Source organism: Scophthalmus maximus, chromosome 13 (assembly GCF_022379125.1).
Source record: "Scophthalmus maximus strain ysfricsl-2021 chromosome 13, ASM2237912v1, whole genome shotgun sequence".
Classification (NCBI taxonomy): Eukaryota; Metazoa; Chordata; class Actinopteri; order Pleuronectiformes; family Scophthalmidae; genus Scophthalmus; species Scophthalmus maximus.
In genome coordinates, this window is record NC_061527.1 from 20,820,597 (window position 1) to 20,836,965 (window position 16,369).

At 42.9% G+C, this 16,369-nt stretch overlaps 1 protein-coding gene across 3 annotated transcripts in view; it reads right to left on the minus strand.

Moving 5' to 3' along the window:
• Positions 1 to 2,418: 2,418 nt before the first annotated feature.
• The window catches only part of ryk (receptor like tyrosine kinase), a 40,156-nt gene continuing 26,205 nt past the window's right edge, over positions 2,419 to 16,369 (minus strand). For all 3 annotated transcript variants that reach the window (XM_035648692.2, XM_035648693.2, XM_035648691.2), the window contains 7 exons: positions 13,408 to 13,494; positions 11,874 to 11,943; positions 11,184 to 11,316; positions 7,327 to 7,436; positions 7,033 to 7,192; positions 6,163 to 6,299; positions 2,419 to 3,659 (listed from right to left, as the gene is read on the minus strand). In XM_035648692.2, the coding sequence (XP_035504585.2) occupies positions 3,548 to 3,659; positions 6,163 to 6,299; positions 7,033 to 7,192; positions 7,327 to 7,436; positions 11,184 to 11,316; positions 11,874 to 11,943; positions 13,408 to 13,494 (809 nt within the window). In that variant the 3' untranslated portion in view covers positions 2,419 to 3,547. The remainder of the gene's footprint in view (positions 3,660 to 6,162; positions 6,300 to 7,032; positions 7,193 to 7,326; positions 7,437 to 11,183; positions 11,317 to 11,873; positions 11,944 to 13,407; positions 13,495 to 16,369) is intronic.

Below are 16,369 nucleotides of genomic sequence, written 5' to 3' on the forward strand. Positions count from 1 at the left end.
CATCATAATGCATTTTGAAGGATTATACAGTACCCGCCCTCATTGTGGATCCTGCCTCCGATACAATACTTTATCTATGATATTATGTTGATATGTTTCAAAGAAAGAGTTGCCCCATCAATTCATAACCCCTCACTGTAGTTCATGACCCGCTCGCTGGTCAAATAAACGTTGTTCCTAGGCAACACGGCTATTAAAGTTGATCTTTGGATGAATAATATTTACATTTTCAAGTGTGTGTGTGTGTGTGTTCAGGTGTTGTGCAATTGGCACGATTCAGCCAATCACAGGTGGGAATGAAAGTTGTATCACTCCTCTTCAATAAATGAGCGAAGAAAAAAAAATTGAAAAACAACAGATGAAAATGTACTTTACATGACGAGGAAACATTACGACAATATACCAAAGGCTCATCCACAGGTTAGTCCCACTAAGACGAGTCCGGGCTAGAAGACCCTTAAGGTGGGACGGCGGCCGGTTCAAAACGGCAGGTTAATAAAATTATCTGGAGGAAATATTTCAGAATATTACCCAGAAACGCCTCTGACCTCAAATCAGACTGACACTCTGCTTTCCTACTCGCTAACCTGTCCTGATAACTTCGGGGTAAACCCTGCTGCGGTCGTGTTGCGACACAACAGTCTGGTAATGACGATGTCCACTTACCCAACATGCCTTGTGGCCGGCGTTGCATTATGATCTATTATGACTGCCGTGTGTGAGAAAACTGTACAACTGTGCACAACTGACACAAGGCTCGAACCGAAACGCGTCGGTGACTGATGCTCCTATCCGAACGCTGCCGTACCTGTGTGGAAATACCTCCACGTGACTGTTTGCTTGTCCAAAACAAAATCAGAGCGCTCGCACCACTGGAGACAGACGTAAACCTGAGTTAATTTTTTTTTCAAGGTGCAAGTCCCCCCCCCCACACACACTTTCTGCAGCAGACCCGCTGGAAGGACTCGGCACAAATTAGATTTTACATAACTTTCCACTACGGCATCGTGAAGAAGTGCAGCGTTCATGTGACAGTCGAATTCAGCCCGGAGCTAAAGAGCCAAAAAATGAAAGGGCGACTTAAGTAAAAACGCTAAACTGAGAAAATTAAGAATCCATATCCAGTGTTCTTGTATTACATGCACATGGCAGCGTGATCTGTGGGCAGAGCTGCAGCTCGGCTCCTTTTTACTCAATTGGCTCCTCTTTTTTTTCTTCTATCGGTAAGTGGACAGTTGGCATCAGCCGAGGCATCGCAGTGGTTTTCGGGCCCTGCAGACTAAACTGAAAAAATATTTGTCGAACCACAACACCTTGCTTTCACTGTGGCTTCTGAGGCACTAAATAAACAAAAGTGTTATCAAGTATTCCGGCTATAAAACAAGGCAGTGCTCTGGTTGTAAAGGCCCGCTCACATGAAATTCAAGTCCATATGGTTTATATATGATGCGAATAATATGCAGTCCACACCAGGCCACAGCGTTTTCACCTTGGAACTGCAGTGATCCAGTGCAGCTCTGTAAAATAAATAAATAACAGATTCAGACAGCCGGGGTTTCATACATCACATACCTAAAGAATTAATCGTGTCAACCTGTAGGTCGGGACTTTCCATATTCTTGCATGGTAACATACCTTCTGATAGCCCAAGTTGGATCGCTGTGTTTGGTATCAGAGGAGAAGCCTGATCTGGCCAAGTATCAGTATTTTACCATCCGAGTTAGATGAGGCAGAGCTGGTGATCAGGACCGACGTTACCTGTCACCGTTACGTTTCCGATGCTGTGGAGCGATACGTAAAGCACCGTTATCATTCTGATACAAGAAAACAGGCAGAGGGTTTGTTTTAGGGGTCGGACGATTATCCGCGCCGATATTCACCATTTTTATGATTATCTGTCATTTTTTAAAGCCGATTTTGGTGATAAGACGACTCCTTCTTTGGCTCTGATCACTCCTCTCTGGACTGTAGCAATGTCCCTTCACAATAATGCTGCTGAAGGCTCCCTGCACCTTGTGTGTCAAGGTCATGTTGAAAGGTTCTGTGAATTAAGCATGTGCTTCAAGGCATTTCAACAAAGTTTGGGTGTTATTCTACATTTCTACACATTTTTACTGCAGACAAATATCAGTTATTGGTCCCTTGGATTAGTAATAATCGGTATCGGCCCGGAAAAAGTAGCATCGGTCGACCCCTAGTTTGTTCGTTCTATGAGCACACTAACCCCCACATCCCCTCTCAACCCTCCCTTCACCCTCGAGGGATAAAAGGTATAGATAATGGATTGATGGGATGTTTGCTTTATGGGTTTAATCAATGCCAGGCGAGGAATGTAAAGTGCAGGGCATGAGTGCGTTAATGATGCACCGTATGCTTTTGATCAGGAGGAAGAAAAAAAAAAAAGAGATGAAGTCAGCATTGTATATTTAAAAGATCCCATTTAATTTTTGGATACGAAATCGGGAAGCAGTTTACAACCTTAAATCAACATGCAGTGACCATAAAGACACATCGCAGAGATGCAGACGGTGGGAGAGTAAGACGAGACCGGGGCTGGTTGGCAGTGTTGTGTGTGTTCACAGTGATCGTTAGTTTTCTAGTTACTCGAAAAAGAATCAGTCGAAAAAGTCCCGTGAAGGGCTGTGTTCTGACGCAGAACAATCAAGCTTAGAGAGAGAAAAAAAGACACGTTAGGGATTAGTTTTTGTTCGGAGGCTGATGATGATAGTGGAAATAAAAATGTACAAAAGGGGAAGAATATGGTGATGTTCAAATTGTAACAGTGTTCAAAATTCACTCTGGATATTGCTCTAGAAATCAGGTATGTGTACGTGTGGCCGTGTGGCACTGGTATTGTAGAAGCTGTGGCGTCCACACGTCAGCCCCGCGCTGCGGTGCTGGCTCGTCGGTCGCGAGTCGTTAGTGTCGTCCAGAGAAAAGCGAGTACTGTACCGTCTGAGGAGGCCTCTCGTACCGAGCTTGACAACAAGGTTACAAACACAAACGACGACCTTTGAATCTACTCTGATACCTAAAATCATCCTGCTGTAGGTTCACATCTCGTCCAAACCACATCTAGCATTCACGCCGTTTCACTAAGTAACAAAAGTGTAGAAAATACTGTCTTTAAAAACCAGGTTGTCATGAACTTTACATTTTTTTCCTTTAAAAAAGTGTTCCATTGGCACAAAACAAGACAAAAATGTCCATAAGTGTTGCATGTTCTGTATAGATGACGACATCTTTCCATCTTCCCTCTCGGCAGAGGGTGGAGCGCCGTAAACCGCCGTTCCTAGACGCTTTTCGAAGCATATAAAACAACATTCGACAAAGAATCCTTTTTACTTTGCTATGCTGTAAAAAAGGTAATTCAACTATATAAAAACTCCAAAGACTGTACAAAAACAACACTCGTTGGGACGCAGGTTCTGCTCTTTCATCTGATAAGGCACATTTTTCCTACGCGTATTCCTTATGAATAGTGTCCACCAGCCTGGAACGTCGCTCGGTGTCTTGAAGAGGAGAAAAAAAAGAAGGACGCTTGATTTCACACGTAAGCGCCCAACGCTGCGTGGAACTCTGTGAGACACTGAACCAGCTGCTGGAACTTGGGCCTCTCCTCTGGGTCCAGGGCCCAGCAACAAGCCATCACTGCAAACCTGCGACACACGGGGGGGGGGGGGGAGACAGGAAGAGACGAGTCAGTTCAAATGTCTGTCCATGAGAGATGTATGAAGAATACTGGGCGTTTAGTGTAACTGTAAAGAGAAGAGGGGAGAATAACTGTTCACACTTTGAATAACACTTTCATCTACAGTCACGCCTGCGCAGCTCTGATATAAATGAGCGAGATGCAATCGACCTGTTCCCCTGCATGTTTGATTTTACGACCTCCGGTATTTTGGAAAGTTAAGTCGTCACCTTTTGTTTTCAGAAGGAAACATGTTCCATTATTTGACAGATTGCAGGTTATTATTTTTCCGTGCGCTTTGTGGAGATTTTACGCTGTTCAAAAGTTTTCCGAGGCTTTTTTTTTTTTTTTGAAGATGTCAAATCCTCAAAACATTTTTCACGAGTGTATTCTGACAGCAGCAGCAGTGTACCGAGTTGCTAGCCAATGTGAAAACATCGCAGGGGGAGAAATATGGTCTCTTCTCTTTTGTTTTCGTCAGCGATCTTTACAATCCGGAGGAGGCCGTGAATCACTTTGTGAATTCTCCTCGTTAGGAGGCCATTAGCGTAATCTAAACATGAGGAAATAAAAGCATGAATCATAGATTTGGCATATCTGAAACTCATAAACAAACAGATTTTAACAATATTCCTTAAAAAAAACAAAAAACAGAAACGTAATTGGATGACCTTGCTAACATGCAACTCGGAGCTAAACAACACAGGGGTTTGTCACAGAGAGCTTTATGAAGTTGTTAAAAGGAAGCGAGGACTGTAACTGTGTGCAGATAGTTGGGCAGGAAGACAAAAAAAGAGAAAACATGCAGTTTTATCGCAACGTAATTGAAGACAGCAGAGGTTCAGGCTGAGGGTTTTCAGGCCACACTGGGACGTTTAGCTGCGTATCGACACTGGAAAAGGCTGATACGACCAAGCAGGAGCGTATACTGTACAGAATATGAAAATAAAATGATCATGACTCAAATCAATCTAGCTTTTTCGTTCCGTTTACAACTGCAAAGATATGTAAAAGATTTAAAAAATGACTGATAATTAAACAATGTATTGTTCCTTTACACACAACACCTTTGTGGATTTTGTCTCTTTTGTCAGTATCAGCGGATGCTCGTCCATCACACGCACCCCCCTTTAACCCCATGCGGCCCCACTCGGGGGCCTGGGAAACCCCTGGTGCCGTCCAGCCTCCCTGTGAACCCGATACCGAGGAAAGTGACGCTCCTGGCCGCAGAGTGGCTCCGTCTTGACAGTTGCAGGATGTTGATAAGCTCCGTATTATTTCAGTTTGATTAAGCTGGTGTTATATAACAATGTGTCACTGAAAGCGGCCTCGCTCGGCCAAAGCCTGCGCGGGCACGACGGACCAAGGCCGAACGCGTCAGCAAAAAAAAACGTGGAACGCTTCTCTCCTGGAGTCAGAGCTGCTAGTCTGCCGCCGTCTGCGACTGTGACTCGTAAAAACACAACCACCAGCCGTGCAAATCATTTTAACTGTCATGTGGTAACTCATAATGGGCTGCCATTAGTACATTTCATAAATAATACAAACAACTCCATACTGTAGGGTGGTCAATCTGCCTATTCAAACTTTTTTGTCGGTTAAAATTTGAGGAGCTATTGCATGTTTTGCATTATTGCATGTCCTCACTAATTATTATTTATTGTGTATTTGTTTTCATGTTCCTTCGTTGACCGCTGTTTTCTTTCTTAGTTCTTTTCATGTCTACTTTCTTATATTTTGCTTCGTCCACGTTACTTCAAGAATTGGCTACAAAAGGTGATTACAACTGGATCTAATGATCAGTTTACATTCCCGATAAATCTGATTATAGTTTGTCAACAAAGAATCTTCCTCAAACAGCTCGTTTTGTCTGATCAACAGTTCAAAAACTCAAATATAATCCATTTAAAATAATGTAGGCTGAAGAAAAGCTGCAAAGTCTTATTACTGTTGTGGAGAATATCAAAAATTACTGAAACAATTACTAATCAAAGCCGTTTCAGCTCTAGTTCAGATTGAAAACGTTTCTCGAATCCAGAGAAAATATGTGGCCGCCATAATTGATCTAAATGCTGTGGATAGAATAATAGGAACACATGTCGACGCATTACAGTTCGACAGCATGACAGAGTACACCCTCCGACGCGATCGCACAGCTCAACCTTCTCCTCTTTAACAAGGCCTCAACAAAAATGAACATTGAAACATGAAGGAGGATTTATTGCAGGTGATGTATTTGAGCTGAAATATGTTCCAGCTGTAGCACGACCGCTGAACATATTTGGAACCGACTGACCGACTGACTGATAGAGTAACGTTCACAAGCTGATGGTAACGATTTAAAACATTTGTTTCCTCTTAAATCAATTATTAGAATCAGAGAATGTGGCGTTTGCCTTTGCGTGGGTTTGTCGATTTGTAGATGCGTGTGTGTTTGTGTTTGTGTGTGTGTGCTCTGCAAACCAACGTACAGTTCATCTGGACAGTTGATTGGCTGTGCTATTCTGTACCCATCCTTCAGATACGCCGACATCTCAAAGGGGTCGATGTCCACGTAGGGGGTCTGACCCAGAGTCATCAGTTCCCACAGGGTCACCCCGAAGGCCCACTGTGGGAAAAAAAACATGACACGTGATCAACACGGACGGCGGAGCAGAGCGTTCGTTTACAACATTTCCTAAAAATAATCGACACAAACGGCTGTCATAAGTGAGTTATTATCTGACAGGACAAACAATCAGATTGTGGGAAAAGTCTGTGGAAAACCGTTTGCATTCAAATACAAAATGTTCTGCGGGAACAATACAAGGAAATTATGTTGAAAAATATATGCAGAACGTAAATATACAACGCAAGTTTTTTTGTAAAGAGGCTGAAAGTAAACAGTAGGGTGGCATTTAGGTTTAAGTGAGACTGCGGGTTTGGACTTATGAACAGATTGTAACAAATTATCTGTTGAAAGAGCTTGTGCTTGTTTCTGTTGTCAGTAGTTTGCCACAACCTTTAATGAGGTACCACAAAAAAAAAAAAAAAGGAAGTGAAGGGAGTATCTGCTGCGCTCTGCTATCCTGAGACAGGAAAGAGGGAAGAGCCGGAGTCGACTCATGGAGCTTAATGCCGCTACTCCCTTCCCTCTGATACATCGACCAACTGTCTGAGAACGGCTACAACACAATTGGTGACATTTCCCGTATCACCTTCTCTGCCTAACGTCCACTGGAAACGTTTTATCTATTAAAAACCCTCAAGCGGCAGGAAACGTTACTTTCTTAGCCGAGGATATACTGTCCACTGATTACCGGGCTGCACCCTGAATGTTTATCCGCTGCAGCGTTCCTTACCACATCGCTCGCGCTGGAGAAGTCGTTGTTGAGCAAGCTTTCCAGGGCCATCCAGCGCACGGGCCGGTTCTCGTTATCCCCTAGACAGTGGTAGTCCATGGGGAATAGGTCCCGAGCAAGAGCATTGTCTGTAATCTTCACCTGCATGTTGTCGTCAATGCTGTCAGAGGGGGGGTAGAAGAGTATTATTTTCATGGTGTGATTCAATTCCTAAGCAAAATCAAATGGAAGTTACTGTACAGGAAGAGCTGAGGACAAATGACGACAGCTGGGAGCCGGGTCAGGGACACTTACACGCAGTTCCTGGCGGCGAGGTCTTTGTGGATGACCTCCCGGCGAGCCAGGTAGCTCATTCCACATGCAATCTGGATCGCCATGTAAACCAAGTCCTGTTGAGAGATTGCCTGAAACGAAATAAGGGAGGGGAGACACGGTGTGCGGTTGAGAAGCAGACGCAGGAAAAAGAAAAAAAAAAGAAAGAAAGAGGGAGTGGGTACAGGAAACCATAGCTGACGTGACTTAACGGTGTTGAAATTGGTCTTCTGTCCTAAATTGTTTTAATTTCCTCTAAATATAGTCGCCATTGTCGCCTTTGGGTCAAAGATGGGAGTTGCGTAAATTTCGAGCGTGAGGCAATGTCGAAAGAAATAGCAGAACTCGAGCCCTGAAAAATGGCTTGGAAAAACGATCATCAAAAAATAAATAATACCAGCGGTGAAAAAAACGTCTATTTAGTAAATTCCACTAGCTATGAGCTAGTAGTGCTGGTCCCTTAGTGCCAGCAGCAGGCGGAACGTTTGTGTCCTCGGAGTAATATCAACTCTTCGATGGATTGCCAGACACTTTGGTACAAATATCCATTGTAACCGTGGATCCTACTGACAGTGATGATCCCAGGACTCGTGACTTCTCCTTCTTTGTGCCTCCAAGAGATTCACATGAGATTTTAAGCGAAACAAATCAACCAAAGTTGGACTGATATCCATAAAACGTGGTGACATTTCTGTTGCCCACAGGCTGAACTGGAACGACTTTGCTGATCCCTCAATTTTTTCTCTGTATCGCCATCAACAGATACGTTGTGCTTAGTACTAATAAGCATATTAGTGAGCATGGGTTAAGTGTAAAACCTCTTTGCTAACACTTTTGGTGAACATGGTAAACATTATAGCTTCTGATCGTAAGCGTGACCGGGCCCCGCCAGACAATTCATAATGTTTTGTCACAAAACACAAACACACACACACACACACACACACACACACACACACACACACACACACACACACACACACACACACACACACACACACACACACACACACACACACACACACACACACACACACACACACACACACACACACACACACACACACACGTATTGTACCATCGCCGACGAGCACCATGGCGACTGTGAAGGAAAGAAAATGTGGAATGTGGCACTTTCCGAGAGAAATGGACAAAAACGATAAAGACGTGCCAGTGTTTCTAGTCCGCGGTGATGAAAAGAGTCATTCCAGCTGCAAACGTGTTGCTGAACTGGATGAGTTGAAAGGGAAATTGTGATTTGATAAAGTTAACGCTCCCTTCAGTGGAGTCTGTGCCCGACAAGCAGCTTAAGACCACACTCTGACAGAGATAATGTTATGATGACAAGTCTTGCGGTGAGTAAGTTTATGGCTAAAGAGCTGAAACCTCGTTCAGAAGGAGCCTTGTTAATGCTGCGGAGCCGCTGGAAGCAAAATGTCCGTTGGTCTGAACTGAAGGGCACCGCAAGGCTTCTTTTTCTCTCTCTTTGGTCTGTGATGAAACGGCAGACAAAACAAATACTGCCCAACTCATCATTTTCCGTGTGCGGGATCACTGCCGAGTAGGAGACAAGGGATTAAATCATCATCTGTACAAGACATGCTCGACGCGACCAAAGGTGAGGATTTGCTCGAACAAGTTGTTTTTGGCGTAAACCAGCCGCGAGCAGCATCGTCGTACCCAACCCTCATACCCTTCACATTGACATCAGACGCAATGCCAAGGAGAGGCAGTTCCAGTCATTGCATCAGAGAGGCTGGTGTGATATGTGTTCAATCATTTAGTATGCCCCCCCCCCCCCACAATTATGTTATAAAACTTGAAATGGCCCTTGACAGAAGAAGAAGAAAAAAAGTTCCCCCACCCGCGATTAAGCTAATTTAGTGCCAAAGCACGGCCTCCCGGAGCTGCTAGCATGGCTGTGAGCTTGTTTGGTTTCTGGGTCTAGTGCACAAGAGCAACAGATGACATCAGCGCTGAGATGTAAAATCAGAGCATTAATATTTCTGAATAACTTTGTATGCAACGGAGGGGAAAATGATCTGACTGACGTGGTTGAGAAAGTTCCTCCGTCGAGGTTTGAGCAAGAGTCCGCCGTTAAAGGACGCCGCTCGGGGCTACTTAAAGGGGCAGTAAGTGATTTTGGAGAAAGCTGGTTTCTCTCTTTGTTGTTGTTGTGATTTTACTGCTCTGGCCGGGGTTGCAGCACCACCCGCTAGCAGGTCTCTTCACGTGACGACGCGTGGTGTTAAAGCCCCAGTGTGTGATTTTCTGGCGGCACCTGGTGGTAAAGTTGCAAACCGCAACCAACTGAGCACTCGACAGGGGACACTTTATGGTGGCCGCTGAAAATTCAATGTGAATGCAGCGTATTCTGGACCGTTTTGTGCAACAATCGTATTCAACACGACGTAGCAAACATTGCGACTTACGCGGAACTCGGGTCCACGTCATGTAACTATATTCAACTCATTCAAGGTTGAGGAAAAAACATCTTTGTTACAGGTGATTATACATACTGTATATCAACAGTTATGTTACAATTTTAGTTACATATAGTTAAATTTAGTTACAATATATTAAATTTCTGTGAATAGGTTATTGTAAATATTACACACTGTAGCCTTAACAAATTGTTTAAACTGCTTCAACAAAGCTACCCGAGCCATTTGTTTTGTTTTCAATTTACAGAGCCTAGGTTGAGCCGAAAACCCGCACACACAGTGAAACGACAGCTAGCGGACCGTGGGGAAATGTTCGCGGATTTTTACAAAACGTGTATTGCTTAAGAATCGCTTACTGCCCCTTTAAGGGCGTGTCAGCCTGCAGGTCTGTCTGAGAAACGATTCAGTGAACTGCCTGAATCAGATCAGATTCATAGAAATGTGTCTGTGGGAACCATTGCTGAAGAATACAAAACACTTAACAGACTCCTTTTTTGGGGCCGTTTAATCTTATCTGACCGCGGAACAAACCTGAATTAATTAAGCCCCACAACACAGAAAAACAAAGTCTTAGCAACCAATGAAGAGGAGATAAGAACATTTAAAGGCAACAACTCAAAATCAAGCTGAGATGTGTGTAGCTGGTACTAAACTGTCAAACACCATGCAACTGGTTGCCCCCCCCCCCCCATTCTAACTTCCAAACCAGATGTTCGCTTTCAAAACAAATGCCACACTGTGGTGTGGTGCCTCGCTCAGAGCTTTGTCTCCTCCATACTGATACAGTTCTGATTTATAGCTCAGTGTCTCTTGCACCAGCAAAAAACTTAATGACTGTGTCTTTGTCTCCGACAACTGCCAAAAAGCACGTAATGAGATTGCACAGGACGAAAGGTGCTGATGTGCTAACTGAAACTTTGGGGGTTTGATCAGTGCAAATGCATGGCAAGCTTCGTCTTGTGATCACAAAATGTGTTTGCTACATCTGTATTTGGATTTTGTTGGATTTGCACTGTGTCTTTGCCAAGCGCATCAAAGACTCCCTGGGGTGAACCTGTACAAAAGCCTGATTGTCTTTACATAGCGAATAAAAATCTCCGCCCTGAGCACTAGCTTCATGGCTGTTTCAAAAGTCCCTCTAATAACAGCGTAAAAGGAGTTACTGGTAGGTGTTATGTGGTGCTGATTATGATATATGGCCGCAAACACACAAGACATTCCTCCAGGCTTGACACTGGATTGAATCCGACTTTTCTTCCAATTTGCAGGATTTAGTTTAATAGCTCAATAAATGTCTCAGTGCGGTGCCATACATGGCACTGAGGCATTTATCTTAATGGCTTAATAAGTGCCTTAAAGCTCCAGGAAATGTTTTCGGAGCTGAGGCCTCCTCACCTGTGGGTTGTTAGCCTCGGCTAGCTTGCACTGCCGAAGGAACAGCTTGAGATTCCCCCAAGCCATGAAAGGCAACAGCACCATCGGCTTCTCCCCGTCCTCCGTGCACACGTGACTGATGGGCAGCAGATTTCTGAGGGCAGAGAGAAAAAGGGCCCATTGAGGAAAGGGAGCAGTGTGTCACAGATCGCACGTGCTGTGTTTGTACTCGTGCAGAAGTTTGATGCAGGTCACACAGGTTATTGGAAGTGGACAGTAGATGTTTGCAGGGTCGTCCAGACCGGAAGAGGAAGTCAGCGATTCTTATCAACTTACTGACCTCAGAGAGAGGAAGCGGGGAAGGAGTAGGCCAACATGACGACAATCTTCTTTACAAAGAGACAGTCCATGTCTTAAAATTTGCTGAACTGTTGCAACTGCACATTCAAAACTAAGTTTGGCGCAATTCAGAGTAGAAACCGACGATCCAAATATAAAATATAGAACCGTTTTTTGGGGAGATAAATGGTTATATTTAAAAAGCCAACAATAGCAACAATGCCACGTGATTGTAACATTTATGTTTATGTTATTTGGGGACACACTAAGTTCCTTTTTTTGTTTTATTTTATTCATTTCAAGTTTAAAAAACCAATCAGATTAAAGCGGACTGCCATGAAAAGTGATTTGTTTGCGTGTGCTTCCACTTACCTATGATGAAGTCCACGAAGTTTGCAACTCTCTGTCAACATCATGGTCACCTGCACCTCAGATGCATGATCTGTGAACGTGACCAGAGACAGAAACTCATTTGCGTCGCCTTACAGCTGGTTGGCTGCAGCAGTTGTAGAGGTAAGGTTACATTTACTCTGCGACTCCTCTATGTAGTGTTTGGAATTTTTTAAATTTGTTTTCCTGCACAGATTCCTCTACGGACACATTTGTATATGTATCAGGAAACTGGCTTTGCCATGTTTTTCATCTGTGAAACGCTCGTTTGCCATCGTACGGTACCTATAGAAAGCAGCGGGGTTTTTTTCCTTCCCAAAAGGAGCATGAGAAGGAAGTGAAGGGGTTTTAACAAAGCCAGGACTGGCACGAGGATATTGTTCGCTCAGAGGTATCCACCCCTCCCTGAGTAAACACCAGAGAATGGGGAGGTCAGAAGGCAACTGGCAGAGAGAGCTGACACATGCTGCTAACAAACAACTTGACGCTCCCAAGTAAAGGAACCCTTTCGCTAACGTGCAAAACCTGCAGCCTGAGTGTGACTTGTAATTAATTTACTGTCAAATCTGTTTGCCCGATTGCTGGGCTGAAACAATATATGGTCATCTGCTGAAACCATTAGAGAGGCACTGTCCACAGTGCTCACCACCAGGGCTCACTCAAAACAGACTAAGACTATATGTATTTGAGGATGCCTCCGTCAACCATTCAAGTTGAAGTTTCCAAAAGTTTGTTCAGACTTTAATTTAATAAAAGGTACTATGTCTGTTATTGTCATGGATAAAAACATGTCACAGTGACCTTTGACCATCAGCAACATCAGTTCATCCATGAGTGAAGGTTTGTGCTTGATTCTCTTCAGGCGTTCCTCAGACATGAAAGAATGCGACGGACATAGTGAAAACTTTTAGGAATTTTAACAAAAGGTATTCATTTTTTGAATTATGGCCCCAAAAAAAGGGGGGGGTTTGTAAGGTCACGGTGAACTTAAACTTTGAACACCGAAATGTAATCAGTTCATTCTTGAATCCAAGTGAACATTTGTGCTAAAGCTGACAAAATGCCCTCATGGCATTCCTGAGATATAACGTTGGCGAGAACGAGGCGGCTGGACGGACTGACAAACAACCCCCGAAAACCTTGTTCCTCTGGTCACGGCTGTTTGCTGGCGTTGAAGAAAAAACAATAACAAAAAGAAAAGAAAAGAAGAAATCATCAAAATCAAATTAAACCAAATAAAAAATATGACACACACTGTTAACTGAGCTGCTGGCTGTATTGCGTTTCAGTCCAGTGACCTTGGTCATTCCTCTTACGTTTTTGGCGTTTTGAATCGTGTTTTCCGTCTACGGATGTTCACTGAGCGTGACTCGTGTTCACTATGCCAAACCGCACTTCTTAGAAAACCCACAGAGAGTTGCACATTAATAGAAAATGGGAAAACTTACAACCCTTGACTTGACAATATTTTCATTTCGCTGGCAACTGTGCATTATAGCCAGGATAGGGCTCATACCTTTCACCGTCTTCACAAAGCACTGCTTTTCCTTACTCGGGTCCTTCTCGTCCAGCAGCACGCCGTGGAAGATGCGGCCAAACGTGCCTGTCAAAGACAAGCCACGGGTTTTTTTTATCTGAGGGAAAGGGCAGGGGATAGAAAGCCAGAGGCATTGCATTCATGGATCGAAATGCCACCCCACTCACTGGCCGCCACGCCTGGCTGCTCAGTGGACAGAGGTGGACAGGCTGGTGCTTAAAAACGCTTTGTCTCTTAATGGGATTAGACAGATTCTGGCTCCCGTCTCACTGACAGAAGCCAAAACAAGAGTGAGTCAGTGGAGTGCAGAGGATCTTTCATCGCTTCCAACGATTCACAAAAACATACAATGTCAAAAAAAGAAAAAAGAGGGCTAAGTGAGCGTGTTCATCATCTGCTTTGTCTAAACTGCCACCCCATCGCTCCGAGGACCTCGCTGAGATGTAAAATACCATTTCACAACATAAACCAATAACGTAAACTACGAAAAAACATCTTGGGCCCGAGGCGAGCTGTACTTTGTGTTTCGACAGGAGACCAGACAAACATAACAACAGGGTGAGTGTTTAACTGCCTCCCTGCAGCTCCTGCCTGCTCCGTCGAGCCTGTCCGGACCTGCTGGCTCCCAAAAACACAACTCAACCACCTCCGCGAGTCCGAGACGTGGACGGCATTTCTCCGCATCTCAGGTCTTTTATCTCTCGTGTTTTCAGAGTTGATTTTTGAATTTTGCTGAAAATGTGTTAGACTTCTTTTTTTTCCATATCCCTAGGCCTGTCACAATAATATACATTATCGACTTATCGTACGATGCATGAATATAAACATAATAGTTTTTATTGACCTCAATAACAGCCATTGTGTTTACATGCGTGTTTGTTGACTTAAGAAAGAATGTCAACAACAGTCCAGCAGGTCTCCCTGCTTCTGTCCTCGTTGTTTGGTCTATTAAATGTCAGAAAAAAGGGATTTCTTGGTATTTGTCTCAAGGCACCGTTTTTTCAAATTGCTTGTTTTGTCTGAAGCCTAAACGCAAGTCTAAACTTTAGATGACATTTCATGCAGAAGCAACAAAAATCGTGTAGGACTTGCATGTGCAACGACCAATAGGCCTCTGCTGCAAACTCACATGATTCAGTATATTTAAAAAAGGTCTTAAAATGATGATAATATTGTTTATCGCAATAATTTCTGGGACAATATATTGTGCAACAAGAAGTTGTATCGTGAAAGGTCAACATATCCCAATTAGATAGCCTAACAAATAAAGAAATAAAGGTTTTGAAGTTTTCAAGCAGCTTTCGTCAAAATCAAAACTCAAGGAAAAATCACTTGTTGAGGTCTCCAGCGTGGGACAGACATATGTTAAATCACCACACCCTTACAATGTACAATTACTCATGATCTATAAAAGCTAGTCACATCTATAGATACTCAGCCAAATGGCAATCTTAAACTTAATATAAGATACAATAATAAAGCTGCTGGTCGACCCAAACACGGAGGAAATGCAGAGGCCACACTTGACATTACATTAGATACATGTTCATAGCTGGTTCTTAGGTAAATTCATCTTTTTGACACCATCATATCTGTACATATATATATATTTGTTGACATATTTCTGAATGAATTACAGTAAAATCAGCATTTCTGACCCTTCAGCCACCTTACAAAAACGCTATGATCCAAATAGTCTATGATATTTCTTTAAAATTGAAGTGTCTATGTTGTATCCGAAAACACAAGGGGCTGAAAGAAAAAATTTGGACAGAGAACACCACCTTTGTTGAGAAACAATGATGGTAAATCACTCGAGGCCGTGAAGTGGCATTTAAAAACAGGACGCCCACATTGTTCTCCTCGGTCGTGTTGAATTCATCCATGAGTAACTATGACATCACTCACTTAGCCACAATAAAACCGCCAGTGTGGGCAAATCTCCAGGAAGTGAAGTACGGTCTTGTTCAGTAGCATCACTCCGTGACAATACTGAATCCCCTCCAAAAGCCTCCAGTGTCCAGGGAGACCGATCGAGCCAAACTGAAGACCAGACAGTTGTGTGTGTCTACAGACTCTAAGATTTAGGTTAAAGTTATAATTTTTTGCTCCTGAGTGAAGGTTGTGGTTTTAAACTTTTCTTTATGGGCAGAGAATGAAAAACTCTAAACAATTATGTTTGTACCTCCTCACATTGCTTGCACAATGCATGAGCAATACATCGAGATATATATATATATATTGAACTTTTGTTATATTGCTTTTGGTGGAAATTATATTTCAATAACTATTGTTATCGTTTTATCCACACAGCCCTACTTAGGCTTTCTGTCAATATGTCATATACCTCAGGAGGAACAAACCGTTACGATTTGAGGTTTATGCCAAGTAAAGCTCTTGCTCTTAAATGATTATTGAGAGAAGTACAGTACAGTGACCTGTTTCTGATCCTCATACCCAGAAAAGAAAAGAAAGGGGGGAAAAAGAAATAGTTTTGTGTCTCAGGTGTTGATAAAAAATAAATGTAAAATAATGTTTTTATTCTCACACTAACTGTACCTCAGCATTCAGGGTGTCTGAAAGTCCCAACAAGTTCAATTTAAGTCTTTTACAGAACATTGTGAATTCACTTTAAGGCCCATTTCATGATCAATACATTTTTATCTCAAAAATACATTTAAAAGCACAACTGAAGTGGATGTAACTTTATATAAGTGATATTAATCCAATCAATTGGTCAAAATTGTATCAAAGGCATCTAAAGTCTAAAATTCTGAGGCTGGATGTCATATTTAAAACTTTTTAAGGACCAGCGTAAGCTCTTTGTGCAGTCTTTTGTGTAGTGTTTGACACTACTGAAAAAAACAAAACTGAGGTCCATATTTACAACACTTCTGAAAATGCAGTTTTGCACTTGTAAATAAATAAACTTTCATAAATC